Source organism: Neopelma chrysocephalum, unplaced genomic scaffold (genome assembly GCF_003984885.1).
Source record: "Neopelma chrysocephalum unplaced genomic scaffold, ASM398488v2 Primary Assembly neopelma1_382, whole genome shotgun sequence".
Taxonomy (NCBI): Eukaryota; Metazoa; Chordata; class Aves; order Passeriformes; family Pipridae; genus Neopelma; species Neopelma chrysocephalum.
The window spans coordinates 2,397,826-2,425,782 of NW_020898046.1; the positions used below are offsets into that span (position 1 = coordinate 2,397,826).

Below are 27,957 nucleotides of genomic sequence, written 5' to 3' on the forward strand. Positions count from 1 at the left end.
CTGCCATCTGTGTCACACTTACTCAATCACATAAAAACCATCAATTCAGCACCTTTCAGGCACACTGAATGAACTCAAAAAAGAGGGACTGTTGTCTTCTCCAGGCTTTCTTCTCAAGTTCTTCACTCTAGAGAACTTCTTTCAACAAGTTTTACATTTATGAATAGCAAGTCATTCTTGCCAAACCTCTGACCTACATTCACCACCACTTCAGCTTCTGGCCAGCAAATATATGCCAACAGAGATTCACCACACAGTAAACAAATTCACAGAATGCAAGTCATACATGTTGCTTCTTGAATTGCCATCTTGTATTTCTACAGTCCAAAAAAACCAAGAGAACTTGCTAAAAACTTTTATGCTTCTTGTACACTGGCAGAATATAAAGCTGGATAAGTTCTCCCTTTATCAGCTAACTCTAACAAAGACGTTATAAATAAACCTGTAAATGTTAATGGATTTTAGAAATATATTTCTCTGAGGTACTGTGAAATGCTGCCAGAACCATAAATGTTCACAAGCAAAACATAATCTATTGGAAGACTATAAAGCTGTAATGTGACTGCTTTCAACAGAATTATGGATTTGACAAAAATCACCCTTCTAAATAAATACTTACCATAGTCATTATCGTAAAAAATAATGAACTTCTGCCAGGCATATTCTGTGACCACCCTCAAGATGACATCATTTAAGTAGACAGGGGGGCGGACGGAGAGTGTGTAGTCATCGTTGCGGTTGCTCCTGGTGAGCCCGCAGCCGCTCCTTGGCGTTCCTGCCGTTGAGCGCTGGATGAAGAGGTGAGGGATGTGCATGGCATCTGCCAGTGACTGCAGGGATCCTGCTGAGGTGCAGCCAATGGAGCTGACAAGGGCCAGGATGCCTTGGTTCATCAGGTCACAGGCTGTAAGAAAACACAGCAATATTTTGAGTGAGAATGGTTCAGTGCACAGGGCCTATTTTGCTGTTGAAACACAGACACTGGGAGTTGAAACACCACAGGCTCAGTCAAGTACAATATGGATAAATCGAGTAATTCAGACCTAAAATTCATCAAAATCACAAGGCTTGTCTATTCACTCCAATCTATCTTGTGGTGAAAGCTGGAAGACTGATCTGTCTACCCTGTCCAAAAATGAATTCTCCCTTAAGAACAAGACTCACCACTGGCACTTCTCAGAAACATTAAGAACTGATTTCAGCTGTGGAATTAACATGACCACCCAAGGAGAAAAGCACTCCTCAAAGTCTAGCACAACAGCTCCATGAATAGTATACAGAGAAAGCCTGAAGAAATAACAGCTCAGGCTTGCTGTCAACTTTTGAAGACAGCTGAATAGGATTATGTACATTAACTTGTCCAAGGAAAAATCTCATGTTACTTCTTTTTCTTTCAAAGATAAATACCCCCCTTCCAAGAGCTAGTCTTATAAATAGCAAAATATTTTCAAAATTCATTGAACAGTTTATCTATATTAACTTTCCTCACTTCCTTACAACAGACAGTCTGAAGTACAATACTAATGACATCTACATTAATACTAAAGGTGTTTATCATGATTAATGTCAATGCAATCAATAAATATCAAAGGAAGTAATAATTATTAGGTCTGTAATTTTGAAGGGTTATCCTGTGAAATAAAGCAGAGTCAAGTGTTTATTCTGGGTTTCTAGCAGACTGGAGAGCTCGAATGAAGAAACAACATGGACTTGTAGCATAATTTCCCAGAGCATACCTGAGGCTAAATTTTGAAACACTCAATTTGCCATTGGCAAAGTTACACAACCAGTTAACCTGCATTTACACATGGAAATTACGTAATGGGATGGTAAAGACTAATATGTATTTTCATATGAATATCTAATACTAAACTCTACAATTGTTTATTTTGCAGGACTATTCTGCAACAGGTGCAGGCAAAACCAAGAAACTCACCTGTGAGAATATATTCCCTTAACAATAGGAAAGCATATTTGTAATGGGTTTGTTACCCTCCCTGGGAGGGAAAAGGAACTAGATAGATCACCTGATTCATACTGTGCCAATAAGGTATTCCATACAATGTTACATCAGCTCAGATATAAAAGAGACAAGAAGGAAGCAAGGTATCTCTCTCTCTTCTTCTGGGATGGCTGCCCTGTAGACAGTTATACCTGTCTGAGATGTCGCTTCTTGTGGGAAGTAGAATTTTACTGTTAGTTTCCTTTGCCTGTGTGTTCGTAGTGTTATTAGTTCTTTTCCTTTTCTCCGTGTAAATGTAAAACTGCCTTTCTTGGAAAATTCCAAGTTTTCATGTTTTTTTTTTTCCATCTCCCCTTTTCCCTTGGGAGGGGGTGGGGTGGGATTTGCACAGCCTAGGTGGACACCTGGCATTCAGTCTAGTGCCAGACCTGTAGTCTCATATAATATGGCCCTTACTCACAGTGAATAACATCTTATTTAGTAAATACTTATTGATCTCAATGGGAATATTTACAGTGTGAGGAATGGAGTTCCACACTCAGGCCCATATGGAGATTGACTTTGAAGCCAAAGGATAGCACCAGAGGTCAAGACTGCAGAGAACCACCTTCTCCGAAAGCCAGTGTATTATTCTCATTGAGTTACAGAGATCCGGAACATGCAATGGCAGATTCCCAGGGCCTACTGATGCTGCTGCTGAGGCTCTGTCCATTGTGAACACTTCTGAATTCTCCCATGCAATTAAATATGGGAGGCAGAGCATTCCCACAGAGAATTTTCAAAGAGTTTTGGCTTAGGATAAAGTGTTCCCTCTGTATACGCTCTGAACATTACTTAGGCCTGGACTTAAGGTTAAAGGTAATATATTTTCCATAACTACAAGTATCCTTTTTCAGAAAAGTAACAAATATGATTGGTAACTGGACAAAAAAATTATCAGAATCTCATAAGTTTCTAAAATTTGGAACATTTCAAAACAACCTTAATAGCTATTCATCTTTTATGCTGCTTGTTACAGTCCTTTATCATCACTTCCCAAGAAGATAAAAGGCCTGTCAAGTTAAATTTTTAGGAAGCTGCTGAATTTCTTTCTTGATATGGTTTTCCTGTACCAAGGGCTGCAATATCTAGGTTGCACATTCCAGTGAGAATGCTACTGCTCGAGAAACAAACTATTTTTTGTTGATATATTGCTAGATATTAACAGAATTGATATGAATAAAATTGATCTTAGATTTTGCAAAAGCCTGCTTTTAATAAAAAAAAAATTAAGTTCTTATGGCCCTGATGACACCTGCGCAAATAAAATATGCAGTGTGACCCTCTGATCTCTCAAACATGATTTTTAAAAATAAAGCAAAGTCAAACTGCATTAGAAAAATTGTTTGAAAAAATCTCTAAATTTCCAGGCACACTTTCAGACTCTGAATACCCAGTGCACTCCCTGTAATGCTGTGAAGTGGGAAACATGCTTTTTATGAAAATTGTTGTTGAAACATGAAGGGGAAGAAAACAGCGTGGAACATTTAGCTCCACAGGGCCGAATGTTAATACTGGCAAACAAACTGAATAAAGGATTAAAATCTTCTCCCTTGACACTGCATCACATTTGTTACAATAGCCTCAGGACTGAAGTTGCCCATGTGTCTCTTTCTTCCATAATATGCTTATGAGAATCATGTGTGCTGTATTGGGGCAATATGCATTTAATTACGCTCACAAAAAGACCTTACTCCTGTACACTTGGAGACTATTTAATACACAGAGTTAGCTGCTGGAGAAAGGACTGATATCTCAGAGGTTTTTCTAGAAAATGAGTGTGTGAGTTGAGTTCACCTCTGAGCCAGACTGACTGGATTATTCTTTGAATAAAAATATAATTACTACAATATATACACATTCAAAGTAAAGCCTATACAATATGTCAAACTATCATGTACAATATTCATATATTCCTCAGCCAAGCAGAACTTTTGTCATCTCCAGCAGAAGAGTTGATTGATAAAACCCATAAGACTTTGAATGCATGTTCTCTTAAGCCTTTTCTCCCGCACGTTTTCTTAAGCTTTTTCGCCCCTCACCAACAAAAGTTCTATTAAATCTTTGTCCTAGTGATCCAAATCTTTCAACTGTATCTTATCAATTAACTAAAAGTAATAACTCAAACATATTTGAAATTCTGGTTGCATTCCTTTCTTGAGCTTGAAATATACAAGTTCTGTTTTGCCCCATCTGCGTTAAGAAACTCACATACTCAAATATACAGACACATATATATATGTATATACTTAAATGCTATCTTGGCATTCAAACCTCTGTTGCAATTCAATTTACAATGACCTCCTTAGAAGTTGTATTTCCAAGCTGGTATTTAGTCTACTGCCAGTATGATCAAGGAGTATTATTTTGCTATCAACTAAAGAAATAAAAAGATTGCTGTGACTGTAAAGTCCTCAGCCATGACAGTAAAAATGTCAAAATCAAATGGATTTGTACACAGCTCTATTTCAAATTTAACAAATAAAGATCAGAATATTAGTAATAGTTTTTATAAAATACTGATTCTTACTATAAGTTACATTTAAACATATGTTGTCCAGATATTAATTCACCCTCTTAAGCACCAGATAGCAGATGCGATTGACAATTGCACCTTCACCAATTAAAGGAATAAAACTGATCACAGAATTTTACACGTTGCTTAGACAGAATATCAAGAATGTCTATAAACTAAGATAATTTAAAATGTTTCTCCATTGCATATATGCATAGCACACACAGCACATGCTGGCATGTACCAAACATTATGTTTAACTCTTCAGCTTATCTTGTTTTTTTCAAAATGCAGTTACTGAATTTTCAACACTGGTGGGCCGATCGCCAGTAACAAAAAAAGCAATCTTTTAGAGTAAAATCTCTTGTTAGTTTGGCAGGCATCTAAAGAAAATAAAAAACGTAATTTTGTGTTTAGTATGCTATTTTTTTAAAATAAAGAGCACAGCCAATGCAATTTGAAATAAATAATTTACATCTAGGCTATCAGCTTCTACAAGCACTTCCAGCAAAGCAGAATTTAAATGGCTATGGTTACAAATGTGTGCTTAAAATGAGTTCTCTGTAAAATGGAAACAATGGTAGGTCCTTAAATAACTACTAGCTCTTATAATTTAGAAAGAAAAGAAAAAAAATCTCTAAATACGAGCAAGTTAAAAACAGATGTAGGAATAAATAAGAAATACCAAAAAACTGAGCTACTGAGAATTAATTATTGTTATGAAAATGAGAATTTTCTTACTTATTCTCCCTTATTTTTCCTGAGACTAAGTCATAACACATCACCCTCATATACCACAAACTGATAAGCCAAACAACAAAAAAAAGTATAAAATCTCTGGAGACTTCTATAGCAGTCCAACTTTTTTCCCACTTAAATTGCTGGTTAAACAAAGTCAGATTAACTCTTAACATTATGTTTTTTGAAAATGCTAAATGCTGTGCGTAAAGAGCGAGTAGGATCCCTTTAAACAATCAAAGATGTATTCTAGGGTCCTTTTCATCTTCTATAATTTAAAAACTACCAGGTTCCTTCCAGAATTGTAGTGTTGTTTGACTGAGATGATGTTGAGTGAATAGAAATTTGATCTACACCCTGCTCCCAGAATTGTGGTCCCATGGGCCTGACTTGTACACCCCAATGTCATTCCCCTGGATGTCCTCTTCAAAGCAGACATAATTTCAATCTCACTGCTCCTGGATGTTTTCCACATATTATCCACATACAGTAATGCTTCAAAGCTATTTATCTGAATGTGAAACTGGGGGAGAAAACCTCTCCTGACTGATATGTCTGGTTTGGGAAGGAGAGTGATGAGTTATAAACAGTTTGTTTCCTTGTGCATCTGCTCTGTGTTTTGAAAGTGCTCCAAGGACTTTGACACCAGGAGGACTTCGACACCAGGAGGACTTCATACAATTGGGCCAAATTAGCGTTCCTTTGATTTCTGTAGAAGGGGAGTACAGTCTTTCCACAAAAACCTTTTTTTAATCTTCATACTCTCTTTTGGACCCTGTACAATGTACCACCAGCTGAATCCATGTTCCCTGGAAGGATACTCAGATTCGTTCCCCATTCCATCCAAATGGTCAGGAATCTACAATCTGGTCAGATGTCAGGGAGAATAATCTAGTCCATAGGGTTTTCCCCATACATTAGCCATGAAGAGAGTATTAACTGATTTGTTATTGCATTCCAGAAATTTATCATCCCTTCCATCACCCTACTTGCACTAATCCACATGCTAATCAGGATAAATAGCTGATTCAAGGGGCAAAATACAATACCAGGTGACTTGAGCACCTATAAATGGATATTAGGCAATCAGAACTTCTATGTAGATTTGAAAATATAAGCTATTATTTCTTGTTTACTTTGAGAATATGCTGGTGGTTGCTCCTCAAATCCTTTCTTAGTTTCAGGGTGCTGATGAAGACTGAGGGATCATAGCGTGCAAATTCCTTCTTGCAAAGGGTAAGGAATAAGGTTCAAGTCTGCATTCCTTTCACTGAGAAGTTCTGCTCCCCCCTCATCGAATGGCCATGCTAGCAAAAATGCAATTTTCTTTTGTCTTTGTCACCTTTAAACAACACTCCCCAAAACTTTTATCAATTCATTGCAGAAAGATAATGTATTCACATAAAAACAGCCATGAAAACTGACAAGAGGTTTTAACAGATAAACTACAGGTCTTTCAGTTTGGTGTTCATAACCTCAGACACAAGAAGTAGAATGAAATGTGATTATAAGACCCATGATCAAGTGAGATTGGCCTCAAATTTTCCATAAATCTTTTTAGTCAGTTTTGGATAGCAATTCCGCTATTGCAAATTATTTTTCCTTCATAACACAGTGGTTCATCCCTGACTTAAAACTGAATTATTTTGAGAAGAGTGACAGCACATTTTTAATATATCCTGAAAACCCTTCAGAAGGAAATGAGGATAAGACGGGGGAAGGGAGAATTATTGACTGGATTTTAAAGAATATTCTCCTCTGCAATGCAGATAAGAGAGTCTATCCTGTTCCTTTTCTTGGTAAGGTTATAGAATGCCACTTCATTTACATCTGCTCTGTAAACATTAGTCAATCTCCCCCTCCCGCCAATACATTACACACAACTCGGACTGCTAACAGTATTTTAAATTCACTTGTAATTAACCTTTAAGGGATTTTAGTTTGTCCTGACTGTAAAACAAACTTGTGTTGGAGACTTAACAGCTGTGCTTTCTAAGCCTTGGGATTTCTTTGTTTGGGAAAAATAATCCAAACTTCTCATATCTAACAGTAAAAAACTATTACCAGAAAGCGTATTTGCATCTTTGTTGCACAAAACACCACAACCATTTTAGAATTTTTTGATATTGAAAAGCATTTTGTGAGAGTCTTTTCTGGGTCAGATTTCTTTATGGCAAAGTTAAATCCATCTCATTAAAACTTAATAACTCATCTGAGCCTTGAACAAATAAACTAGAAGTCTCAGAAGTTTGGAAGGAAGCAAGATTTATAATAAAAAGTATTTTGACGACATCTTTTGCAGGATGCAATGAGAGAGCTTCAAAGTGGCACAGCTTGCAAAGGCTATCAAACAGAAGGCTCCACAAGTTCTCTTTTCAGACAAATGCCCTGATTTATTTACTTTTTCCTGCAAGCTCTTCTGTTCAATTCTACAGAGGCACAAAAAGGGTATGTCTTGCCAGATTACCACATCAGGCAGAGAAAGAGCAGTACAACTTATATTCAGTACAACTTATATTTTTTAAATCTGGTTTCACCTGGCACTCAAAAATTGTACCCAGGCTTTTTCTCAGAGAAGTAATGGTTCCTAGCCCTTCAAGAAGCCTCAACTTCTCTGAAAATCTTTTAAAAACTCCCCATCATTTTAAAGAAGTTACACAGCCACAAATCTTCAGCTGAAGAGTGGTTTTAGCTGCCATCTCTGCTAGTATGTGAACATGAGTATACTCTCCCAAATTGCCATGCTTTCCAGAGTGTTTATGGTTGAGACATTAAAAGAGGCCATAGTGCTGACAGGTCTGGAAAGTGGAGACTTTGCCAGGCACCACAGTTGTAGAAAGGTTTGGTATGAGTTCTAAGGGGTGAAAAGGCCATGGAAAGAAGGAAGTTACATCAATTAAAGTCAGGCAGTAACATTCACTGGAGAAAAGTCTAGAGACACACCACAAAATTGACCTCTAGGATCCTGGCATTCCAACAGGGATGTTATCTGAAAAGCTGATGCAACCTATTGGAAAATAAGAAATGTAAGGAAATGAAAGCATAGATTCCAAGAATGACTCCAGAATACCCTCTTTTATTTGTGCTGAACCCTCACTGACATAAGCCAAATCTCACCTACTGCCAGCATCCTTGCTTGAAGTGTTACATAAGCAATTTCCATTCATCCATTCAGCAAACTGAAAACTTTTCATTTCAAATGCAACCATTGGTAGATTACACTTGACTACCTAATTTATGATGAAGTACATATTACCTTAGAAAGCTTCATAAAAGAGTTTGGCGAAATAAACACCTGAAGAAAAGTATAAAGATCAGTGTTTACAGAGCCATAGTGCTGTCTACTCTCTTATATGGATCCAAGTCATGGGTCATCTACCGCCACCACCTGTGACTCCTAGAACGCTTCCATCAACGCTGTCTCCATACAATCCTAAACATCCACTGGTCAGATTATGTGACCAATACATCTGTTCTAGAACAAGCAGCAGTCACAAGTATTGAGGCCATGTTGCTGAGAACACAGCTGCGTTGGGCAGGGCATGTCTCCAGGATGAAGGACCACCGCCTCCCTAAGATCCTGCTTTATGGTGAACTTGCCACTGGCTGCCGCAAGAGAGGAGCCCCAAAGAGAAGATACAAGGACTCCCTGAAACATCTCAGCCTTGGCCATATTGATCACCATAACTGGTCTACTCTGGCCTCCAATCGGGAGGTCTGGAGACACACTACCTGTAACGCTGATGATGCTTTTGAGAAAGCACGCAGGATCACTCTCGAGGAGAAAAGACAATGCAGAAAGAATAGTGCCTCGCAGAATATACCACCTAAGGAGTCCTTCTGCTGTGCCTTTTGCAACCGGACGTGTCTATCTCGTATTGGCCTTTTTAGCCACCAGCATGCTTGTAACAAACGTGGGTAGAGCCCTTCCCAAATCTTCGTTTGCGAAGCCTAGCCATGATGAGTATACCACGTAACTTCCTCCATCCCTTACTTTGTTCCTCCACCCTTGCACTGTTGCTGAATCTTTTAATTTCCCTAACCAGCACTGTGTGAGAAGTTATTAAGCAGCACATACTGTCTGATACCCTTTCAATATCTAGCCTGCCTGCTGCAGAACAGACAATTGCTGAATAGCAGCAATTATATGGAAACAAAGAGGCTGAGTCTTAAAGCAGCTTAATATAAAACTAAATACAACTTTATCTAAAGATAACATCTGATAAAATCACAGGGATTTACTCTAGTTCTATGTTCTCTGGAAGTCTGGGTGGAAACACTCAGGGCAAAAACATCAACAACAAAACCTGTTCAAAACTTGAGCATCAACATTTCTCATTTTACAAACTTGCTCAAAACAAGCCAGGGTAACTTCCTTGTTAAGAGAATGAAACATTGAACTTGATGCCACTTGACAAAAATTACAGTTTCTTTGCCCCCTGTAAGTCAAACTGTCAGCCAGTTTTCCCTTCCATCCTTTGTATTTTGATTCCAACTTTACCTTTCTATCTGCTTTTTTGTCCCCTGAGCATTGGCTTTCATCATCCTCCTATTGTCCGTTCTCTTTCTCTCCTTAGAATCTGCTCCAGCCAAGCAAAGCAGTTTGCTTTTCCTCTTTGTGTTTCCTCCTCCATCTCTTCTTTTTCAACTTCTTTTCCCCCACCTACTTCACCCCATCTCCTCTAATGTCAAGAAACAAGACCTAGAAACAAGATTCTGGCACTGGACTGAGAATCTGAAGACTCATATCCTGGTCCCACTTCTGCCATCACTTTGTCACATGATTAATTTTAGATTAGTAATCTGATTTCCCTTGTGCTTTGGTGACTGTGATACTTTGACACCTTTGTAAAACACTTTTGAATGATCTAAATACAAGATATTACATTTCTGTTCCCCTCAATCGTTTTTTCAAGGTTAGAAGGCCCATTTCTTAGCATAATTCACATTGCCAGAAGTTCCTTTACATCCCCTCTTTTTTTCTGAATGCTCATGTTTCATAGCCCCCCTTTTCTTGCCCAAACTATTAATACAGAGACAACAGGCTCTGCTGGAGAGATGCAGTGTGAAGCACAATACCACAACCTAGTCCAGGGCAGAAAAAAGAACACACAGCTGGTAGCATTAGTTTAATTGGAAGCCCTACAATGGCAAGAGCTGCCTGTGCTGCCCTGGATGAGCTTGGCATTCTTCCAAGCAGAGATATTACTGAACAATACTGTTCAAAATAAGACCATCCCCCAAAGGAAGAAAAATCTGTGAACAGCAATCTGGGAGAGCTTTCTTTCCTACGGTGCAAACAGCAAACATTCAGGGAATGTTCTGCCAAGGGGACAGTCAAGCAACTTTTGTTTTTTTTTTTTTTAATGTGATGTTGTAGACAGAATAAAGTCTTCTCATAACCCAAAAAAAGGCACACATTTAATTCTAAGAAAATCTAACCCCTCCCCCCAAAATACCCCAACAAAAACAAAACAACAACAAGCAAAAGAACAGAAAAATTTGAAGAGCAAACAATATTAAGGCCAGATCTTACATTTGTCACAAAAAAGGGAAACAGACTCTACATCAAGACAAAGAGCTTTGTATGGGAATAAGCAGAAGGCAAGGAAGACAGTACATCAGTTGCAAAAAATACATGACTGCAAAAAAACTGAGAATTCTGTAGGAGTTCAGAACATCAGTTCCATTGGAAACTTAGCCACTCAAGAAAACCTCAGATGAGTCAAAACAACTATCACCATTATTATTTGCTAAGAATAGACATTGTGCTTATTTTGCTGACTGACACACAGAATAACAAGTGTGATAGGAACTAAAAAAAATAAACTACCTTTTATAGAACACTTTTTATTTGCAGCTCTGAAAATGCTCTGCAAAGATGCTCAGCATCTTCATCTCCATTTCACAGAATAAAAAAAACAGATGTGCCAAGAAGAGTTTCTCGCACAAGGTTAGAAAGCAAAGCAGGGAAATTGTTTTGCATGCCAAGCTCGAACATGCACAAAGGCTGAAAACAAAGTTCTTTTTTGCAACTTTTCATTGTTTGTTTTGTGCATTAGTGTGCCATTGAAAGCATTTTGTGTTCTGAGGTCAATATAACTATGCTTTATAAAAAAGAAAGATGTTTGAAGGCAAAGCGAGGCTGCCTACAACAACAGGATAAAGTGATAAAGAGTTCCAGGTCCATAGCGACCCCAAAGCACTGTTGATTACGAGAAATGGGGGGTTTGTGTCACAATATTGAGACACAAGCATGCATGTCATGGGGAGTGAAAGCAGTAAAAGAAAGCAGAGCTGTAGGTGGGACACAAAGTATTGATGGATAACACAAAACACTAGCAGACATGAAGAATGTATTATAAGCAGAAATATTCAATAAAGGATGAACATTTCACAAGGAAAATTACAGAATAATTTCCCTTCAACTGAAGGGAAATTGTAAGGTATTGAGGTAAGGGTGGTGGCAGGACAGAACCATGCATGGAAAATTCAACTCTTGGGAAATAAACACTCATGATCAGGAGTTTTGAAAAGAAAAAAAGACATATACTTCTGTCAGAAGAGTCTAGCATCTCAGCTCACATTACTTACAAACATTCTTAACATGGTTTCATACCTGATGTGGAGTGCTATTGGTTCTAACAACCTCAGATAATCTACATATTCACTAACAACTATATAACACGTTGAAATCCAGAGCAACACATTTACGAAGAGCTGAGGGTTCAATGCTTACATGGTGAGCATAAGAATTCAGAAATGTTAAAACAGTACTAGTGGAAAGCATGTGGGTAACAAAATAAGGGAACACAGGTTTTTGCAAGGAACAGCAATAAAGGAATAAAAAGAATAAAGGTATGTAATAACAGCTTTGAGGTAATACGGAAGAATGTTACATATTAGTTGGCAAGTGATGAGGCGGTGAGATTTGCAGCTGGGAAGTTATAAATCCTTTTAGACATCAAGGAGCAGGCTGCAGGTTGCTGCAATGTGGGAGTAATGGAAGAGAGCAGAAGATACAGCAAGGAGGCCGGTGACAGTGATACTGAATTGTATCTACTGAAGTGCAAACAGTCAATACATTGACAAAAGGTCTCAGTTAAAAGGGCACTGGGGAAAAATCAACTTGGTGCATGTTATAGACAAAGCAGCAGCTGGGCTTGGCAGCAGCTTCAGCATGTGAAGAGAAGGAGAGAGAAGACAAAATGTGCCTAAGTCTGAGAGTCTATTTTTGTTCTCTTACTCCAGGAATAATAATGGTGCAGTGTTCGTTTAGTGCCAGTTGCAAGCTTTTACTGAGATTGCTTTGACTGTAATGGTTGCAAGAGATGCCAGGAAAAGAAGGTAATGCAGCTTTTCTTTTCCCTTGACTTTTTCCAATGTCACAGAAAAAGAAATTTGCATAACTCCGAAATGGAAAATATACATTTTTGACAGGGAGCATGTGGGTAACACTAAACACTTAACCTTAATTGGAAGCAGTAGTTGTTCTAAACCATGCACACCATGGTAAAACAGGATTGAAAGGAGATTTAAAACCCATCTTGGACAACAGAGAGAGACGAATCCAAGAAAAACATGCCCAATCAACTATCAGAAATCAATTGACACAAATCCTATTTGCAATCAGAGGCAAAGCTTCCCTTTGCCTTTAAGTAGCATTTTAGAACTGTATCTCTCCCTTACAAACACAAAACCATGTGGGGAGTGAAAAAAAGTGGTCTCTGCTTCCAAAGCTGGAGCAGAAGCAGTTTTCCACAGCTTTATAGCACAAGACAGCAGTCCCATGCGCGGGAGCACCATGCAGAGTGAAGCAGTAGAACTGCTGAGTCTACTCGCTTGCTTTTCCCTGAAATGGAAGTTATAATTTTCTTCCTACATATCTTAAAAGCTTTTAATTGCTATTGGATCTAAGCATCAGTGCTCACTGTGTTGTTTCAGATACCAGTGACTTTATTCCTTCACTAAAGTCTTCACTCCTCTGGGTGCAGCATTTTCCTGTATTTACTGAGTGATTTTTTTCTCCTTTCTCCAGCTCTTCCATGAAAGGCACTGACACTATAACTCTGCAAAACAGGAGTATTGACTCCACTACAGCATTCTGTCTTCTTGGCACATTTACACATTTTGCATTGGTATCACCTCTCAAGTTGCAAGCGAGTTGGCCTGTCAACACTGGATGTGAAAGAGAGGGGAATCAGGCTTACTGTGTGTATCATAAGCTCCTGGTTGTGGATTGCAAATAGTGTCATTCCCTTCAGCTTGTTTTTTCTATGCATTTAGCTTGCATAGCTTGCAGGGATGCCCTAAAACTGGCAGTAAAACAGAGTACTACATACCACCTTCTCATCTGCACTACTAGAGATATCATGTCGTAGGAGAGTAAACAGGCAAAAAAAAAAGAACTGAATAGTATTCTTTTCATTCAGGTATCTCCAACACTTTATGAAAGCAAGGAAGTATCATTATTCCCATTTTATCACAGTATCTGAAAGATATAACAGATTTAGCAGCACATCTATAAAACTAGAGTTACAAAAAACAAGTGTGTTTTTCTGCCCAGTACTCAGAGAAGAAGTAAAAGGCTGGTCCACATATATGTAAGTGTCACTTTTAATGCCTATTTACTGTTTGAATCCTATGTGCACAATAGAAAAAAGCTGAAGTTTCAAAAGTGTTTCCTTAGGACTGAGTGAAGCACAATTTTCTTAGTAACATGAGCACTGCCAAAGGACAGTGTACTAAAGCCTGTGTGGTCTTTCTGCCATTGGTCTGGTTTGATCAAAGCACAGACACTGCCTACCTTTCCTACTGCATCTCATTAGTGTGTTGCAAGAGATGTTCCAGAGAAAAAAAAGAAGGTCAGTTTTCAGAAATTTAATTACAGCTGACTTGCTGCCAAGAGTAAATAATTTGAAAATGCATTTTAAGACGTGAGTTTGCATAATTCTAATACATTATTCCACTGTCTTTAAGTCTGTTTCTGCAGAACTTGCATAAAACAGGAGGTTTAAACTTAGCAAATAGCTCTGATCTCATTTCACCAGTTTTGAAAGGTGTGAAGTTTTCTGACTTTTCCCAGAGTTATGCCTGATCTTCACCTATGAATTAGTGAGGAGAGAGTCAAGTACACCTCAAGTTCTATACAATCAGTTATCTTCCTTTGTTAGCAGGGGAAGTTCAGACTGCTAAATACTAAGGTGCTGTTAGTTAGCCTGTAATTTTTATTCATTCTCTCCCCCCCTGCTGCTTATTTTTAATTGCAATGTAGTGAATACACCAGAGATAATTTTTTAGCAGTTAGATGCATGTATTTTCTTATTTGGTCTGTCTGCTGTACCCATGCACACAAATGTGTCTATATCCACAAAAAAATACCACATAACTGTCTCAATCTTCTCCTTGTACACAGCAATATTCTGTGACAAGATGCATGGGCCAAATGCAAAGCCAAGGGAAAAAGACAGCCTTCAACTTCAGGAACATTAGTCTCCGTCATTTATGGAAGCTGCCTGCACTTCTAAACCTTTAAGATATCCAACCACAGAAAAACCATAAGGTCAGTGCTTTGTAAAGCTTCAAGTGACACAGGAGAATATTTAGTAATAGTGCAAGAGATGATCCAAAGTGATTTTGCCCCCACGATAGAAAATTAAAGCCTTGTTTAGTTTGCAGTTGACATTTGAATTAATGCAGCTTTCATTACTTGTTATTTTGTCTGAAGACAGATGAGCAATGTCAAATACCACAGAATAAGATGACTTGCACACATATAAGGATTGTCAAATTACCACACTTCCCAAAGTAAGAAATAAAAGGTGAGAAGAGCAGGAAGGGGAAAAAGAAAATCTTATTCTCAGTATCACTGTCATTTCTAGAGCAAAAACCAATGAGTATTAAAATCCAGGGATGTCAAATAAAGAATGGTGAAGAAAAGCCTAATATCTTCATGCATCTCCAAGACTTGCAAACAACAGAAATTGATGGAGTATTCAAAACAGGAAAAAAACTCCCCACAACCAACAAACAAAACCAAAACAAAGAAATGACCCAGCCCTATTCTGAGACTTCCTTTATTTGAAAAATAAGGACAGAGTCCTGGAAATGCATAAAAAAGTCCTGTTTAAAGGGATTTTCTCAAAAGTTTCTTCCAGTGAGAAACTTTTTGTCCTATCACCTCATATTTTTTTGACTGCTTTTTGCCAATTGGCATGTAGAGCATACCAAGGTTCTGAGGTTTTGACAGCAATCTAGAATTGTGATTACAATTCCTTTAAATGCCTTGGGAATGCCTACCAGGACTGGCATCATCAACATACCTTATCCCAACTTCTTCTTGAAAGGTCTTGCTTCCCCAAGATTTCCTTTTTCTTCAAAAGAGAGGCAGGTATAGAGCCTTGAAGAGACCCATATGAAGTGCTTCGGCCTACTACCCATTTTTGACAAAATGGGCACCCACCCTCCCCAGTGGAACAAACCACAGCCACAGTTTCAACACAGAGCTTGTGCATTAATCTCACTTCTGATGTTTACCATAAAGACAATTAGCTATATAGATATTCCTCTGCCTATACTGTGATACGGAGTAGAGTCCTCTACATGAAATTACATGGAGAGGCCTGAGAGCTCAGTTCCTTTTTATTTCTATGTAGAGATTCCTGGTAAGCTGTCCAGGTCTACCACCCAAAGCTAGATTTGCAGACTTCATGGGAGAACAACAATGAAATATACCATAAAACCTCTTTGAGGTGGGAGGAAGTTTCAGGGAGCTGGAGACCTTAAGCCATCCTCTTATGCCCCCTTTTCTAGAATCCAATTCAGCTGTTTCTCAAAAACAACAAATGTGCTTTGCAGAAGGTTAGTTCTGAGAATACAATTCCCAGTCTGACATATCTGACTGCTTTGTGATCATGAATACACTGAGATGTCACTGTATCGCATGTTTGTATCAGCTAAAGGACAGCTTTCTTCACATGCAAATTTTCTTATACCTGGGAGTATAACAGAAATAGAAACTCCTCTGGCTGCAAAATATGTAAACTGCCCACTGCCTTCAGTTACTGTCTTTTTGCTGTTAATAGAAGCTGGCACAGGCTCAGGGATTCACAATAGCATATCCTGCTGCAGAGTTAGGGACTGCTGCTATTTGTAAAGTGTCTTCTCCTTTCATGAAGGAAGACTGTATAATACCGTTTCAGTGGACTGATACCATTGTTTTATTTTTAATAGATACAACTGCAAGGGGAATTGTTAACAATACTGTTGGTATGAAAAATAGATTAGACAAAAAAATACATTTTATAGAGAACACTGATCACCTGAAGAATGATAAAATTAGTAGAGCAACTGTTTTAAAATACAGGCTACAACCACTTTCCTGGGGCTGAAGTTAAGAGGATTAGCAATTCTGCAAATCAGAAACCTGACCATTTCAAGAGAGGAGATTTTCAAACAGCATGTCCCTATGATGCTATGTAAGCCTGGACAAACTACACCAGGAAAAACTTCACATGAAGACAGACAGCCTGACACTGAGGATGCAGTTATCTGTGGGGGCGGAAGAACCGGTGGCTGCAAAGGATCATTTTTTGCCTGACTTTGCCATTAGTTGCAGAAGGCCATACTTTTTTACACAGTCAATTAAACACCAGTCAAGGGGCATTCCACCTTTCTAGATTTTATTATTTTCAGCGTACAACTTTGAAATACAGTACCACTTGGTTTTTCAAGATGGTATGAACAGGAAGTGGTCACTAAGAGATATACTATAAATTAATGGCAATTTAAACAAACCAAAGACTGGTTTTTACAAATCGAACTAAGCTAGCACATACCCAAAGCAATCTAAACTACAGGGGAAAAAAAATCCAACCAGTTCAATGCAGGCACATTTTGGCATGATGTTTACTTTGTATGCCATGCATTTCCTCTGTAACATAGTATTAAAAGAAGGACTATTATACTTCATAACAATTGTATTATTACTTTTACCAATTCAAATCAATCAATACAGATTTATTTAAGGGTATACGACAGAGATTGGAATTGAAAGTAAAGGTTGGATTTCATCTTTTTGGGAAATCTATCACTAACATTAGAGTTGTTCCAGGCAGGATGAGTAAAGTCCTAAAACAGACAGGCTGTTGAAGGATTTTAACTATCCTATTTTAGAAGACTTCAGAGAGGGCCTCTGCATAACTCTTACCAGCATTTCTCTCTGCAAAGAAAGGTAGCCAGTTTTTCAAGGAGAAGGCTGCTGATGCCTTTAAATTCCAGAATTAAGTTGGTTCACCTGAATCTCGGCCCATAAACCCTTCTCTTTACCATATGCTCTGCCACAGTGCTAATTTACTATTCCTTTATGTGATAGAATCATAGAATCATAGAATCAGCTGGGTTGGAAAGGACCTCCGAGATCATCGATATAGCCCTTGCAACAAAAGCAGATACTCAATGAGGGTCAGGAGTACTGGGAACATTTTTTCCTTAATTATAAGGTTGCTGGAAACCATAATTGTTGTTGCAGTGCTCACTTGGAGAGACTTACCACTTGAAATTCCTACAGACATAGTCAACACATTGCGATTAAAGCAATCGCTCAGGATGTGGAGGATTTAAACCCAGTTTTCCTCTTTATTTAACAACACCACTTCATGTGACCCTGGTCCCAGGGAGACTGTTGTTACTCAGAGAGGAGTATTTTTGGTAGCGAAGCCCCAGCCTGCCTCTCTGACCATTCCACTTTGCATAGGCTATTTAAACATGTAATGAAACATGGACTGCAACCCGGGGGTCCAGCAGCCTGCTAGTCTCCTATCAGACACTCTGTCCTTATAGTACAGTGATAGTACAGATAGAAGTTGAAAATTTTTGAGGCAGAAAAGAATTTTTGTCTCCTATATCCTGACTGTGGGCACAAATCACTCAGCTATCATGTAAAAGAAGAAAATATCCTCCCTTAGGAATTCTGTGAACCTAGACTCTCACCTCCCTTGCTGCTTTTCGCAAAAACTTCAGATAAGACATTTTGCTTTGGATAGAGCAGATACTTGTCAAGTGGAATAATTTTTTTCTTATTTTATTCTTTTAATCTCCTCAGCAGTCAAATCAAGAAGTCTAACTGCACATAGGTATGAAATTCCACATTATCCAAGCAGTCCTTAGCAGACTGCTGAGAAGATATATGGAACATCTAACCAGCAAGCATCTTAAAGGAAAGGAAGTACAATTATGTCTATCTGAAATCTGTGCAAAAAACCCAACTGATAGAGAATCTTCAAATTCAGCAATATAAAGATTCCTGTGATGATACTTTACATAGATTTTGAAAGATAAATGTGTATTTTTTAATTTATTTAATTTAGGGTATGCGACATTATAAAAGCAAAACAAGTACACAACAGGATTTGGTGTTTAACCAATATTTTGCCATTTTTTAGATTGCCAGAAAGAATACACTTACGAGGAATTCTCTATGAAATTGTCAAGAGGGCTCATTTTGTGTCACCCAAATTAAAACCAACCAAACAAACCAAAAACCCCGAAATTCAACCCAACTAAAAACCTTCCAGGCAAACAGGAATTGCAAACAAGATAGTAAAATGTCTAAGCATAACCTATACACACACACACGCACAAAGTCTCCTCAAAAAACTAACCCACAAAAAACCCCAAACAACAACCCCCAAAGAAACAAACAAAAAATAGTAATACTTTAAGGATTATATCTTAAAATAAAACCCTTTAAAGCTTTTCTTGCCACCCCAAATATTCTCTTACAGAAACTAGGGACACTTTGCTCCATACCAATTAAAATATATATATATACACACATATAAAACCTTATTTTAGGCACTTACAGGAATCCATTCCATAGTTCCTGTAAATCTGCTATGCTTTTATTCTTTGCTGAACTGAAATTTCTTGGCTTTTGTAGTTCATGAGACAGACATGCTTTTAAGCAGGGACCACAAATAAGCATACACAGCTTTATTCATGAGACAGGGATAACAGATATTGAACTTAGAGTTGCACGGGAGACAATTTACCTCAGCCACGTTTTTGAGATTTCAGTAATTTCTATTGCTTTGCATCTGAGCAACACCAACACATCTAAAAGACTTGCTATCAAAAACATGAAAAACACAAAAAAACCTTCAAACCTTGTCTATATTTAGTGAAAGAGTGCAGGGGAGAAAGGAAAAAAGTTAAAAGGATCAGTAAGTATTTATTTTTATAGACTGAAAACGCTGCACCATGAAAGACTGAACCAGGGCTGTCCCGCAGTAAGTTAGAAATAATATTCATGGCACTCATCTGAGATAAGGTAAGGGGAAGCCAAAATTTGAGATGCTGATCCAAAAAACCCTGAAAACACAAAGAGGAAGAACTATTCTACATCCTGTCAACATGTTAGCCTGTCTGGGGGAAAAAGACTCCATTGTGGGCCTTCATAAGTATTTTTAAACAAGCTCTGCTGGAGCATGCACAATAGCTCCATTTTTACATATAATGGAAAAAAGTGTCGGTGTAATTCCCCTTAGCAATAATTAATTTGTTTTAAGTGGATAAACTAGGGCAAATTCAAAGCTAGTATAAGCAAATGGAACTCCACGCTGTTATGGAATTGTTAAAAAAAAAATCCATATGCTTTCATTTGCTCTCTTTTTCCTTGGTACCACTTTTCCTATGGGAAAGCTGCCTTATCCCATTATACTTGCTAGAAAGATAAGAAAACTAGCTAACCTACCTGATAGTACTGTTCTGTATCAATTGGGATATACTGTTCAGTACTGTGAGGTTAAGTAAAGCACTGTGTAACATCAGGAGAATCATATTAGATTGCTGGAGGCAACACTTTTTCGAATCCTAACAGAGAGGCTTGATCACTCCTGGTTATCCCTCAGGAAGCAGAAGATAAGGACATCAAGGTTGCTTTCCTCTTTACTTACTACACACAGGCCATTTCAGGTTGCTGGGTCAAGGAATAGGATCTAACCCTTCAGATCATCCTTAAAATGTCACATTTAATTAAAAACTTTCTTGCCCACTTACTTCTTTGTCATCCTTTCATCAAAACCAAGCCTAGACATCAAACAGCACCTTTTTCTCCTGCTGCCAAAACTAACCCTGGCACAAGGGATATTTATGTGTCTAAGTGGTTTGGGCATGTCCCTAGTCTAAATATACTTATTTAAAAAACCTTGCAAAAAGAAGCAGAAAATCAATCTTGATTTTTATTTTTTGCAATGATTCTTTAAATGATTGCAAGGTACTGCCACTCTTACAGCTTCATAACATCTTTACCAAGGACTTGAAAAGAGAATGTTTGTTAAAAACCCATACACCTAAACTTCAGTGGGTTGAGAGAAACATAAATAAGAAAAAAAGTGGAGCAGGGAAGAAAATGTTTATTTTTTTCCACTCCCTTTGGCATTTGTAGAGAGGCTTTGGAGGAATCAATATTCTCAGATTTATAAGGAATGCAAGCAGGGGGCCCCAACTTTCATGGCCTTTACAGAAGCAGACTTACTGTTAGCTCCACTAAGGACATGTCAGATCATGATGACAGCCCACATCAGCAGCTACCCAAGAGCCATCACATTGACTAAATAGCCTGGAATACGGGAACTGTGGGAATCATCAGCTGGAAAGTGCTAAGAAGCTGTCAAAAAAAACAACCCCAAACCCAAAACACATACACAAGACACTGTGTTGTTTTTAGCCAGAAGTGAACATAGAAATAGGTCTTCTAGTAATAAATTATTTTTGGTACTACAGAGAAGCGATGTACAAAGGCAATCTCACTAGATAACATCCCCCTGCAGAGCAAATAGAGGCAGTAACTACTCTTGCTAGCTCACTGGCTATGCAGTGGTTGGCCATGATGTGCCAAGTCTGACTCCAGGGGCAAAATCTTCTCTGTAGGAAACAGTGACTGATATTTGACCACAAGCACTATGGTAGCATTATCATAGAGAAAGCAAATAGCAGAGATATTGCATCCCTTCAAAAAGAAATCCGAAAGCTGCATTAATTTTCAGCTTATTTAAAAGAAAGAGGGGTTAAAAAAACAGAGAACAACATTCATGTCGATGCATATTAGTTAGAAATGCTCTATTGGATCATCTGGGAAAACCTCACAAAAATAGCAACTTGTGAGAATGATTGTTGGCCCGAGTGCAGGCCAATCAATCCATTATAATTTAAGTGCAAGCTGCTCTGATAGAGACAATAGTTTCCTACTACATTGCATTTGCCCATTTGGGGTGTGGGGGGCCATTGGAACCAGAGATCCCTAGGACTGGGACTGGCCAGTGACTACAGATATTAGAGAGAACCTTGCTCATCAGATGCAATGATTTGTCAAAATGTCCCATATTTACAGCACATGAGAAATGTTCAGTTTTCAGAATAAGTGAGTTCCTAGGAGTAGGGGCATTCAGATTCTCATAACAGCTAGGATATAAGAAACTAAATTAGAAAAAAAAATGTTGCCAAGCCAAGACATACTAACTCTCATCAAAATGCAACTTTCAAATAGCACACCATACCCACCAAGATGTGAAAAATGTAATAGATTCCTTGCCAGAATGACAGACAAATATTTTTATTTTAAAAACAGAAATTTAAATTGGGGTTGTGGAGGGGAACTGAGAGGAATATAACCAAGTAAACATACTTACTATCCAAAAAAACTTCACTAAAATCAAAGTGCAGAAAGAAACATCCACGTGGCCAGAAGAAGATGGCAGTATATCCTGCATTCACTAACAGCCAGCTTATGGCTTGCCAACTACCTGAACTTTTTCCAAATGCTTTAGCTAGCCTAAATTTGACTGCAGTCCATTTTGGCCACAAATTTAAAAATATGTCCTTCCGTTCATGTATAATGCAATCATTTTGCAAGTGCTAAAGCTAGGCATTACAATTACAACATGCATTACTCAAGCATTTACATGCTCCATTTGGCTATTTTTATCACATTCATGCATGCAAACGTACATCTCAAATAATTCAGACCACATCAACTTCAATTCATTTAAAAAACAGAAAATCTCTATGTTCGCTGCAAAAATCAGTACATCTAAGAGATCCCTTATTAAAAATGGGAAACATTTATTTAAATGCCTTATTTTTAAGACAATCTGTGTTTTTTCTTTAGCTTAACTAGCAGTCACAGAGTCACAGAATGGGTCAGGTTGGAGGGGACCACAGTGGGTCATCTGGTCCAACCTCCCTGCTCAAACAGGGTTGTCCTAGAGCACATGACACAATATTGCATCCAGGCAGGTCTTGAATATTCCCAGTGAGGGAGAATCCACAGCCTCTCTGGGCAACCTGTTCCAGAGCTCAGTCACTACTTACCATAGCACAGTAGCAGTAAACATTCACGTTCATCATGTGCATTGTAACAAATCTCACTTAAGCAGAAGTCTGACATTTTCTAGTAGAAATGCTCAGCTTGCCACAGATCTCTTCCACATCAGTAATGAGTTTCAGCAGAGACAAATTATACTCTCTACAGTTTCTTTTCACTCATTTTCTCAATACCTATTTTCTTCAGTATTTCCTGCTGAGTACCCTTTAAAAGTTTAAATAATCTTTTGATATAATAGACAGGTTAGTGTTTCAATAAAAAAAATCAACATGAAATCTTGCAGGACCAAAGCTCCAAATACTACTAGAGCAGGAAAAGAGGCATCAGCTGGCAAATAGGTGAGATGTCTACAACAAATCAAGTTATCTTAGCTTAAAGGCTTGGATAATTATTTATTGAAGACAGAGGCTGATTCCACCTTTAAATAATTTTCAACAGAAAGTATTTCTAGAGCTGAACCACGTAACTTTAGAACTGTCTGTTAAAAGACATAAATATATCCCTGTAGAAAGCTATATATTTTTTTTGCTTTATTCAGTCCTTATATGTACCTCTTTTGGGGTATGAAGATTTAATATTAGAAACCTGTTTTTCATTCTCACAGGTAATACTAAAATGCTTTCTTTCTAATTTGAAACATGATAGGAATTTCAAAGATTACAAAAACTCTGTAGAACTAATTTTGTGTATATTTTTACCTAGAGGTTAGATATTATATAAGATTATTTCTGTTAGCCTATGTCTCTTTGCCATGCCTCATTTCAAAGAATATTTCTATCAGCTGGGAAATAAGCTTAAAAATTTGCTGCAATGTACCACATAATGGGTCAGGTTGGAAGGGACCACAGTGGGTCGTCTGGTCCAACCTCCCTGCTCAAACAGGGTCATCCTAGAGCACATGGCATAGGATTGCATCCAGATGGTTCTTGAATATTTCCAGTGAGGGAGACTCCACAACCTCTCTGGACAACTTGTTCCAGTGTGCAGTCACCTGCCCAAGAAAAAGTTCTTCCTCATGTTCAGGTGGAACTTCTTGTGCATCAGTTCCTGCCAATTATCTCTTGCCCTATTGCTTGGCACGATCGAGAAGAGCCTGGATCTATCCTCTTGACACCCTCCCTTCAGATACAGACATTGATGAGGTCCCCTCTCAGTCATCTCTTCTTGAGGCTGAACAGGCCCAGCTCCCTCAGTGTGTCCTGGTAAGAGGGATGCTCCAGTCCCTTAATCATATTTGTTGCCCTCCACTGGACCAGCTCCAGGAGCTTCATGTACCAGAACCTATGAATACCCGTTAACCATGACACTTAAGCAAAGAGCTGTAACTCTTTTCACCCACATCAAACTTATTTAAAACCAGCTCTTCCTTTTAACAGATAGTGTTTACCAAATACAGAGCAGGCTAGAAATACAGAAAAGACTGTAAACAGTATCCACAATCAAGTACCTCTCCACTTGGGGCAAAGTATGGGTACAAAGGGCCAAATTTCCCTTCTGTGTGAATACTCATAGGTTGACTCATTGCATAATAACCTATTTCTCCATAGGTATTTGATTCAGAAAGAGGACTTTCCTACTTTGCTGATATCACTTCAGTTTGGTCCATGGCATATGTAGCCATGAAAATAATTGCAATCTGGAAAGTATTTGGCTAGAGGGAGACTTGATAGACAAAACCAGATAGAAACTGGACAAATCAGCTGTTTAGAGTCATGTTTCTGTATTTGGACATGACAAATCTTGTAGCATTTCAGTAATAATAAATATAGTAACTAGCTGTATTATTACATACTGCTGCAAGACTTTACAATTATTTAACTGGGTGTTATTAATGATATTGTATAAACATATCGATTGTCATTAAAAACTCAGCATTTAGAAGAAGATGAAGATCCATGGAGAGAACTCAGTTCTACTGAAGGCAATGGCTAAACTATCCTCCTTTATAGGTCCTATGCCTATCAACAACCATCCTCTTCTTCTGTTTCCTTACTGTCAGATTCAGAGTCCACTATTCCAAAGTATGTCTGAAATGCCAAAATCTGTATTCTGTTTCAATGACATCAGAAATTTGACTGAGTTGCACATTAATTATTAAGGGTAGGAGACTTTTGTAAACTGTCATTGCTTCTGAATTGCAGTGGTAGCCTTTCCCTCTTTACATGGGTGTAATAAATGCATATGCATTATACACACACATTAACATGTAGTATGTATTTGACATGTATGTATTATATAGAAGTTTCTGATGATTGATAAAAACAATGCAATGCATAATAAAACAGACAGGATGAGGTGCATTATCAGAACAGCCCTATGAAAAGTCAAGTCCGAAAAACCCAAGATCGTAGAATCACAGAATCATTTGGAATCGTTTGGTTTGAAAGGACTTCCAAGATCTTCGAGTCCAGTCTTTGACCAATCACCACCTTGTCAACTAGACCATAGCGCTAAGTGCCACATCCAGTCATTTCTTCACCACCAACAGGGATGGTGACTCCTTACATCTTAACATAGTGTAAATCTTTCACTTAAATAGAGTTTTTGATTGAATTTTTTATATTGAAGAACAGTAGCCCTGTCTATAATGAAAACATTTACTTTATGGTACAAAGCTATGAAGTATAAGAAGTTCATGGGTATGTTAGTAATCCTTCCAATACTTTTTGGAACAGTAATTTATCTATTAAATAAAAATTTCTAAAATTTTGCCACCACTTTCCACCTCTGTTTCTTTTCCTCTCCCTCCTTCTACTTTTTTAATTAAAGCTTCTAAGGAACACTTATTGAAAGGTCTTTTATCCTCTTATTGCTTTTTTAATTCTGTACCTCAGTCCTTTTATACTCCTCCTTAATCATGAATGCAAATAAAATTCAAAGTGTAATCAGCAGCTGCCTAAGGAGAGAACCGAGCTTTGTTGCCATGGCAACAGTCAAGTCCTTGACCAGCGGAGGAATCACACCTACCTTTTTGCCTTATTTCTTACACCATCTCTCACCCTGTTGGTTTCAAGTCACAGATGCTTCCCTGAACATGCCATATCTGACAAAAAATATTTTCGTCTGATCTAATCACAAATGATCACCAATGTGAAGTTCTTTTATATATAAAACCAACCACCAGCAGCAGTGGTTTGTGCACTGCTCCTCCACATTGAGCATCATCCTAGGGCTCATGGGTATGGGGTAACGGTCCTGTTTGCCCACAGATAACCCAGATTCTGTATCTCAATAAAGAACACTTCCTCAATCAAAAATGCTACATTTTTTTTCACTTCAACATGTAGAGAAACTACATTATTGCCTTCCTATTGAAAGTGTCAAGAAAGGTCTAATTGACCTGTCAAAATAAACTTAAAAGTCCCAAGACAGAGGAATACACACACGAATAGGAAAATTCACATGAACTCATGACTCCTTTTCTACTCTAATTGTCAAAGTATACAATCAATTACATCAACAGTACCCATCACATTTTAGGTGCAGCTAGCAAATAATGATGCTGTCAAAGTAACAGAGCACTAGTTTTCAGTCCAATTATTAAGAGGAGAAGAAACTAGACAGACATTCCTGCAGCATTGTAAGGCAAATGTTTGTAATTTGAGAGAGAAGCTTCCAATTACAAGACACCAAAACATCTAGATCTTCTGTGTAGTGACTATTTCTTAGTAAAGAGCTCTCAGTGGTGCTGGATCATCACAAATATCTACAAAATCCCACACATTATATGTACTATTTGGATGATTTCCAGGTCAACTGTTCTAACATCCTGCACTTCCAGCTGCTCACTGCTTTGATGAGGTTCTTGCTATACTTTGATACTTAGAGCACTTTGTCAGTGTAAACAGCTTAGTCCACGGTTTCCAACAAAGGAGTAAAAATGTGTCTGGATTATTACTGAAAAGCTCCAGACAGGGCTGGTTAAGATCCACTTTAGATAAACTGCAAATATCTGGAGTGGAAGTATCTGATAATGACGGTCAGTTTTGTTTTATTTCTGTGTTCTGCATCACAGCTGGAGCTTTTGCGCAGCATTTGATAAATGTCTGAATCTTACTTTTTTTTGGTAAGTGCACTGGGACTGCAATTGTAAATATGCTGGAGACATTCAGCACTAATTAAACTTTTCAATAAATAAATAGGAAATGCTGTAATTGCACAAACTCAGAGAGAATCCTCAGGGGACAGCCGTTGTCCCGACTGAGGCAACTGGGTATTTATAGCACTTACATACATACATACACACATATTTCAACACAGACACACATATACACATATTCAAGAAAGCAAACGAAAGCAAATTAATAAATAAAAATTAATAATAATTTCCTTTTGTTAACCTTTATCTAGAAACTACATTAAATAGCCAAAGTCTAGAATTTCGTGCTTACTTAAGACTTGGTTAATTGCACATTTACCCCCTGGCACTTGTTGAAAGCATCTTCATTAAGTGGAATTATAAGTTAAAATATCCCAATTAGGCCACAGTCATCTCCATTCGCGCTCATTATGGCAAATCAGTCTCATCAGAGATGTCCCAGCTCTAGTAAGTCTGTTCTAATGAAACAAAAGTAAATCACACAGGATGTCACTACATACCTTTGGTAGAAGGCAAAACTGAAATGCACCATGTTCCCTGCCAAGTGAATTTCATTCTGAGACATTCCCAATTATATCTCTGGGAACAGAGAGAACCAGCTTCCTCCTTCTTTTTAAATTGAGATCTGACAATTAACTGTACACGACTATTTTTTTATAGTATCTTTATTCCTCTTTCAATCATTTGAAAGCTGAGTACAAAACAGAGCACACTTGCAAGTAAGATAAAAAGGCAAGTCCTTGAACAGAACCACATGCTTTCTAATGCTTCAAATAATTAACTGTGTCATATTAAGAAAGGCTTTTATGTATAAGCAAAGCTTGACATTTGAAGTGTTTGTTAAACATTGGCTACATAAGGCCAATGGAGCATAGTATGAGGTCTATGTTGTGGTTGTAGACAGTATTTTTCTGGCAATTTTAAATTCAGTTTGTTTTTTGAAACATCCATCACAGCAAGAAGACTTCAAGAGTTTATTTGGAATTTCTATCTTAGTTTCTGCAAAGAAGACAACAGAGAAACTGTCGCTAGAAGAATGTAATCAAAATGGGAGATAAATGAAAGATAAAACCCAAGAAAAATAAGGTCAATCTGTGAAGAAATTGCTCTGCTATCCTATTAGATTGACATTTGTTTTGGCACCAGGTCTTCCTGGCTTTATGCCAGATGCTTACTCCAAATAAAATGCATTGGTACAAGACTACATGTAAATATGAGTA

General features: G+C 37.9%; 1 protein-coding gene across 2 annotated transcripts in view; it reads right to left on the bottom strand.

Annotated features, from left to right (window-relative positions):
• Nucleotides 1-27,957, bottom strand: part of GRID2 (glutamate ionotropic receptor delta type subunit 2) — a 700,412-nt gene that overhangs the window by 290,361 nt on the left and 382,094 nt on the right. The window contains exon 3 of one of the 2 annotated variants that reach the window (XM_027706551.1): nucleotides 620-904. The exons of the other annotated variant lie outside the window; for it this stretch is intronic. Within the exon in view, the coding sequence (XP_027562352.1) occupies nucleotides 620-904 (285 nt within the window). The remainder of the gene's footprint in view (nucleotides 1-619; nucleotides 905-27,957) is intronic. 2 annotated transcript variants of the gene reach the window in all.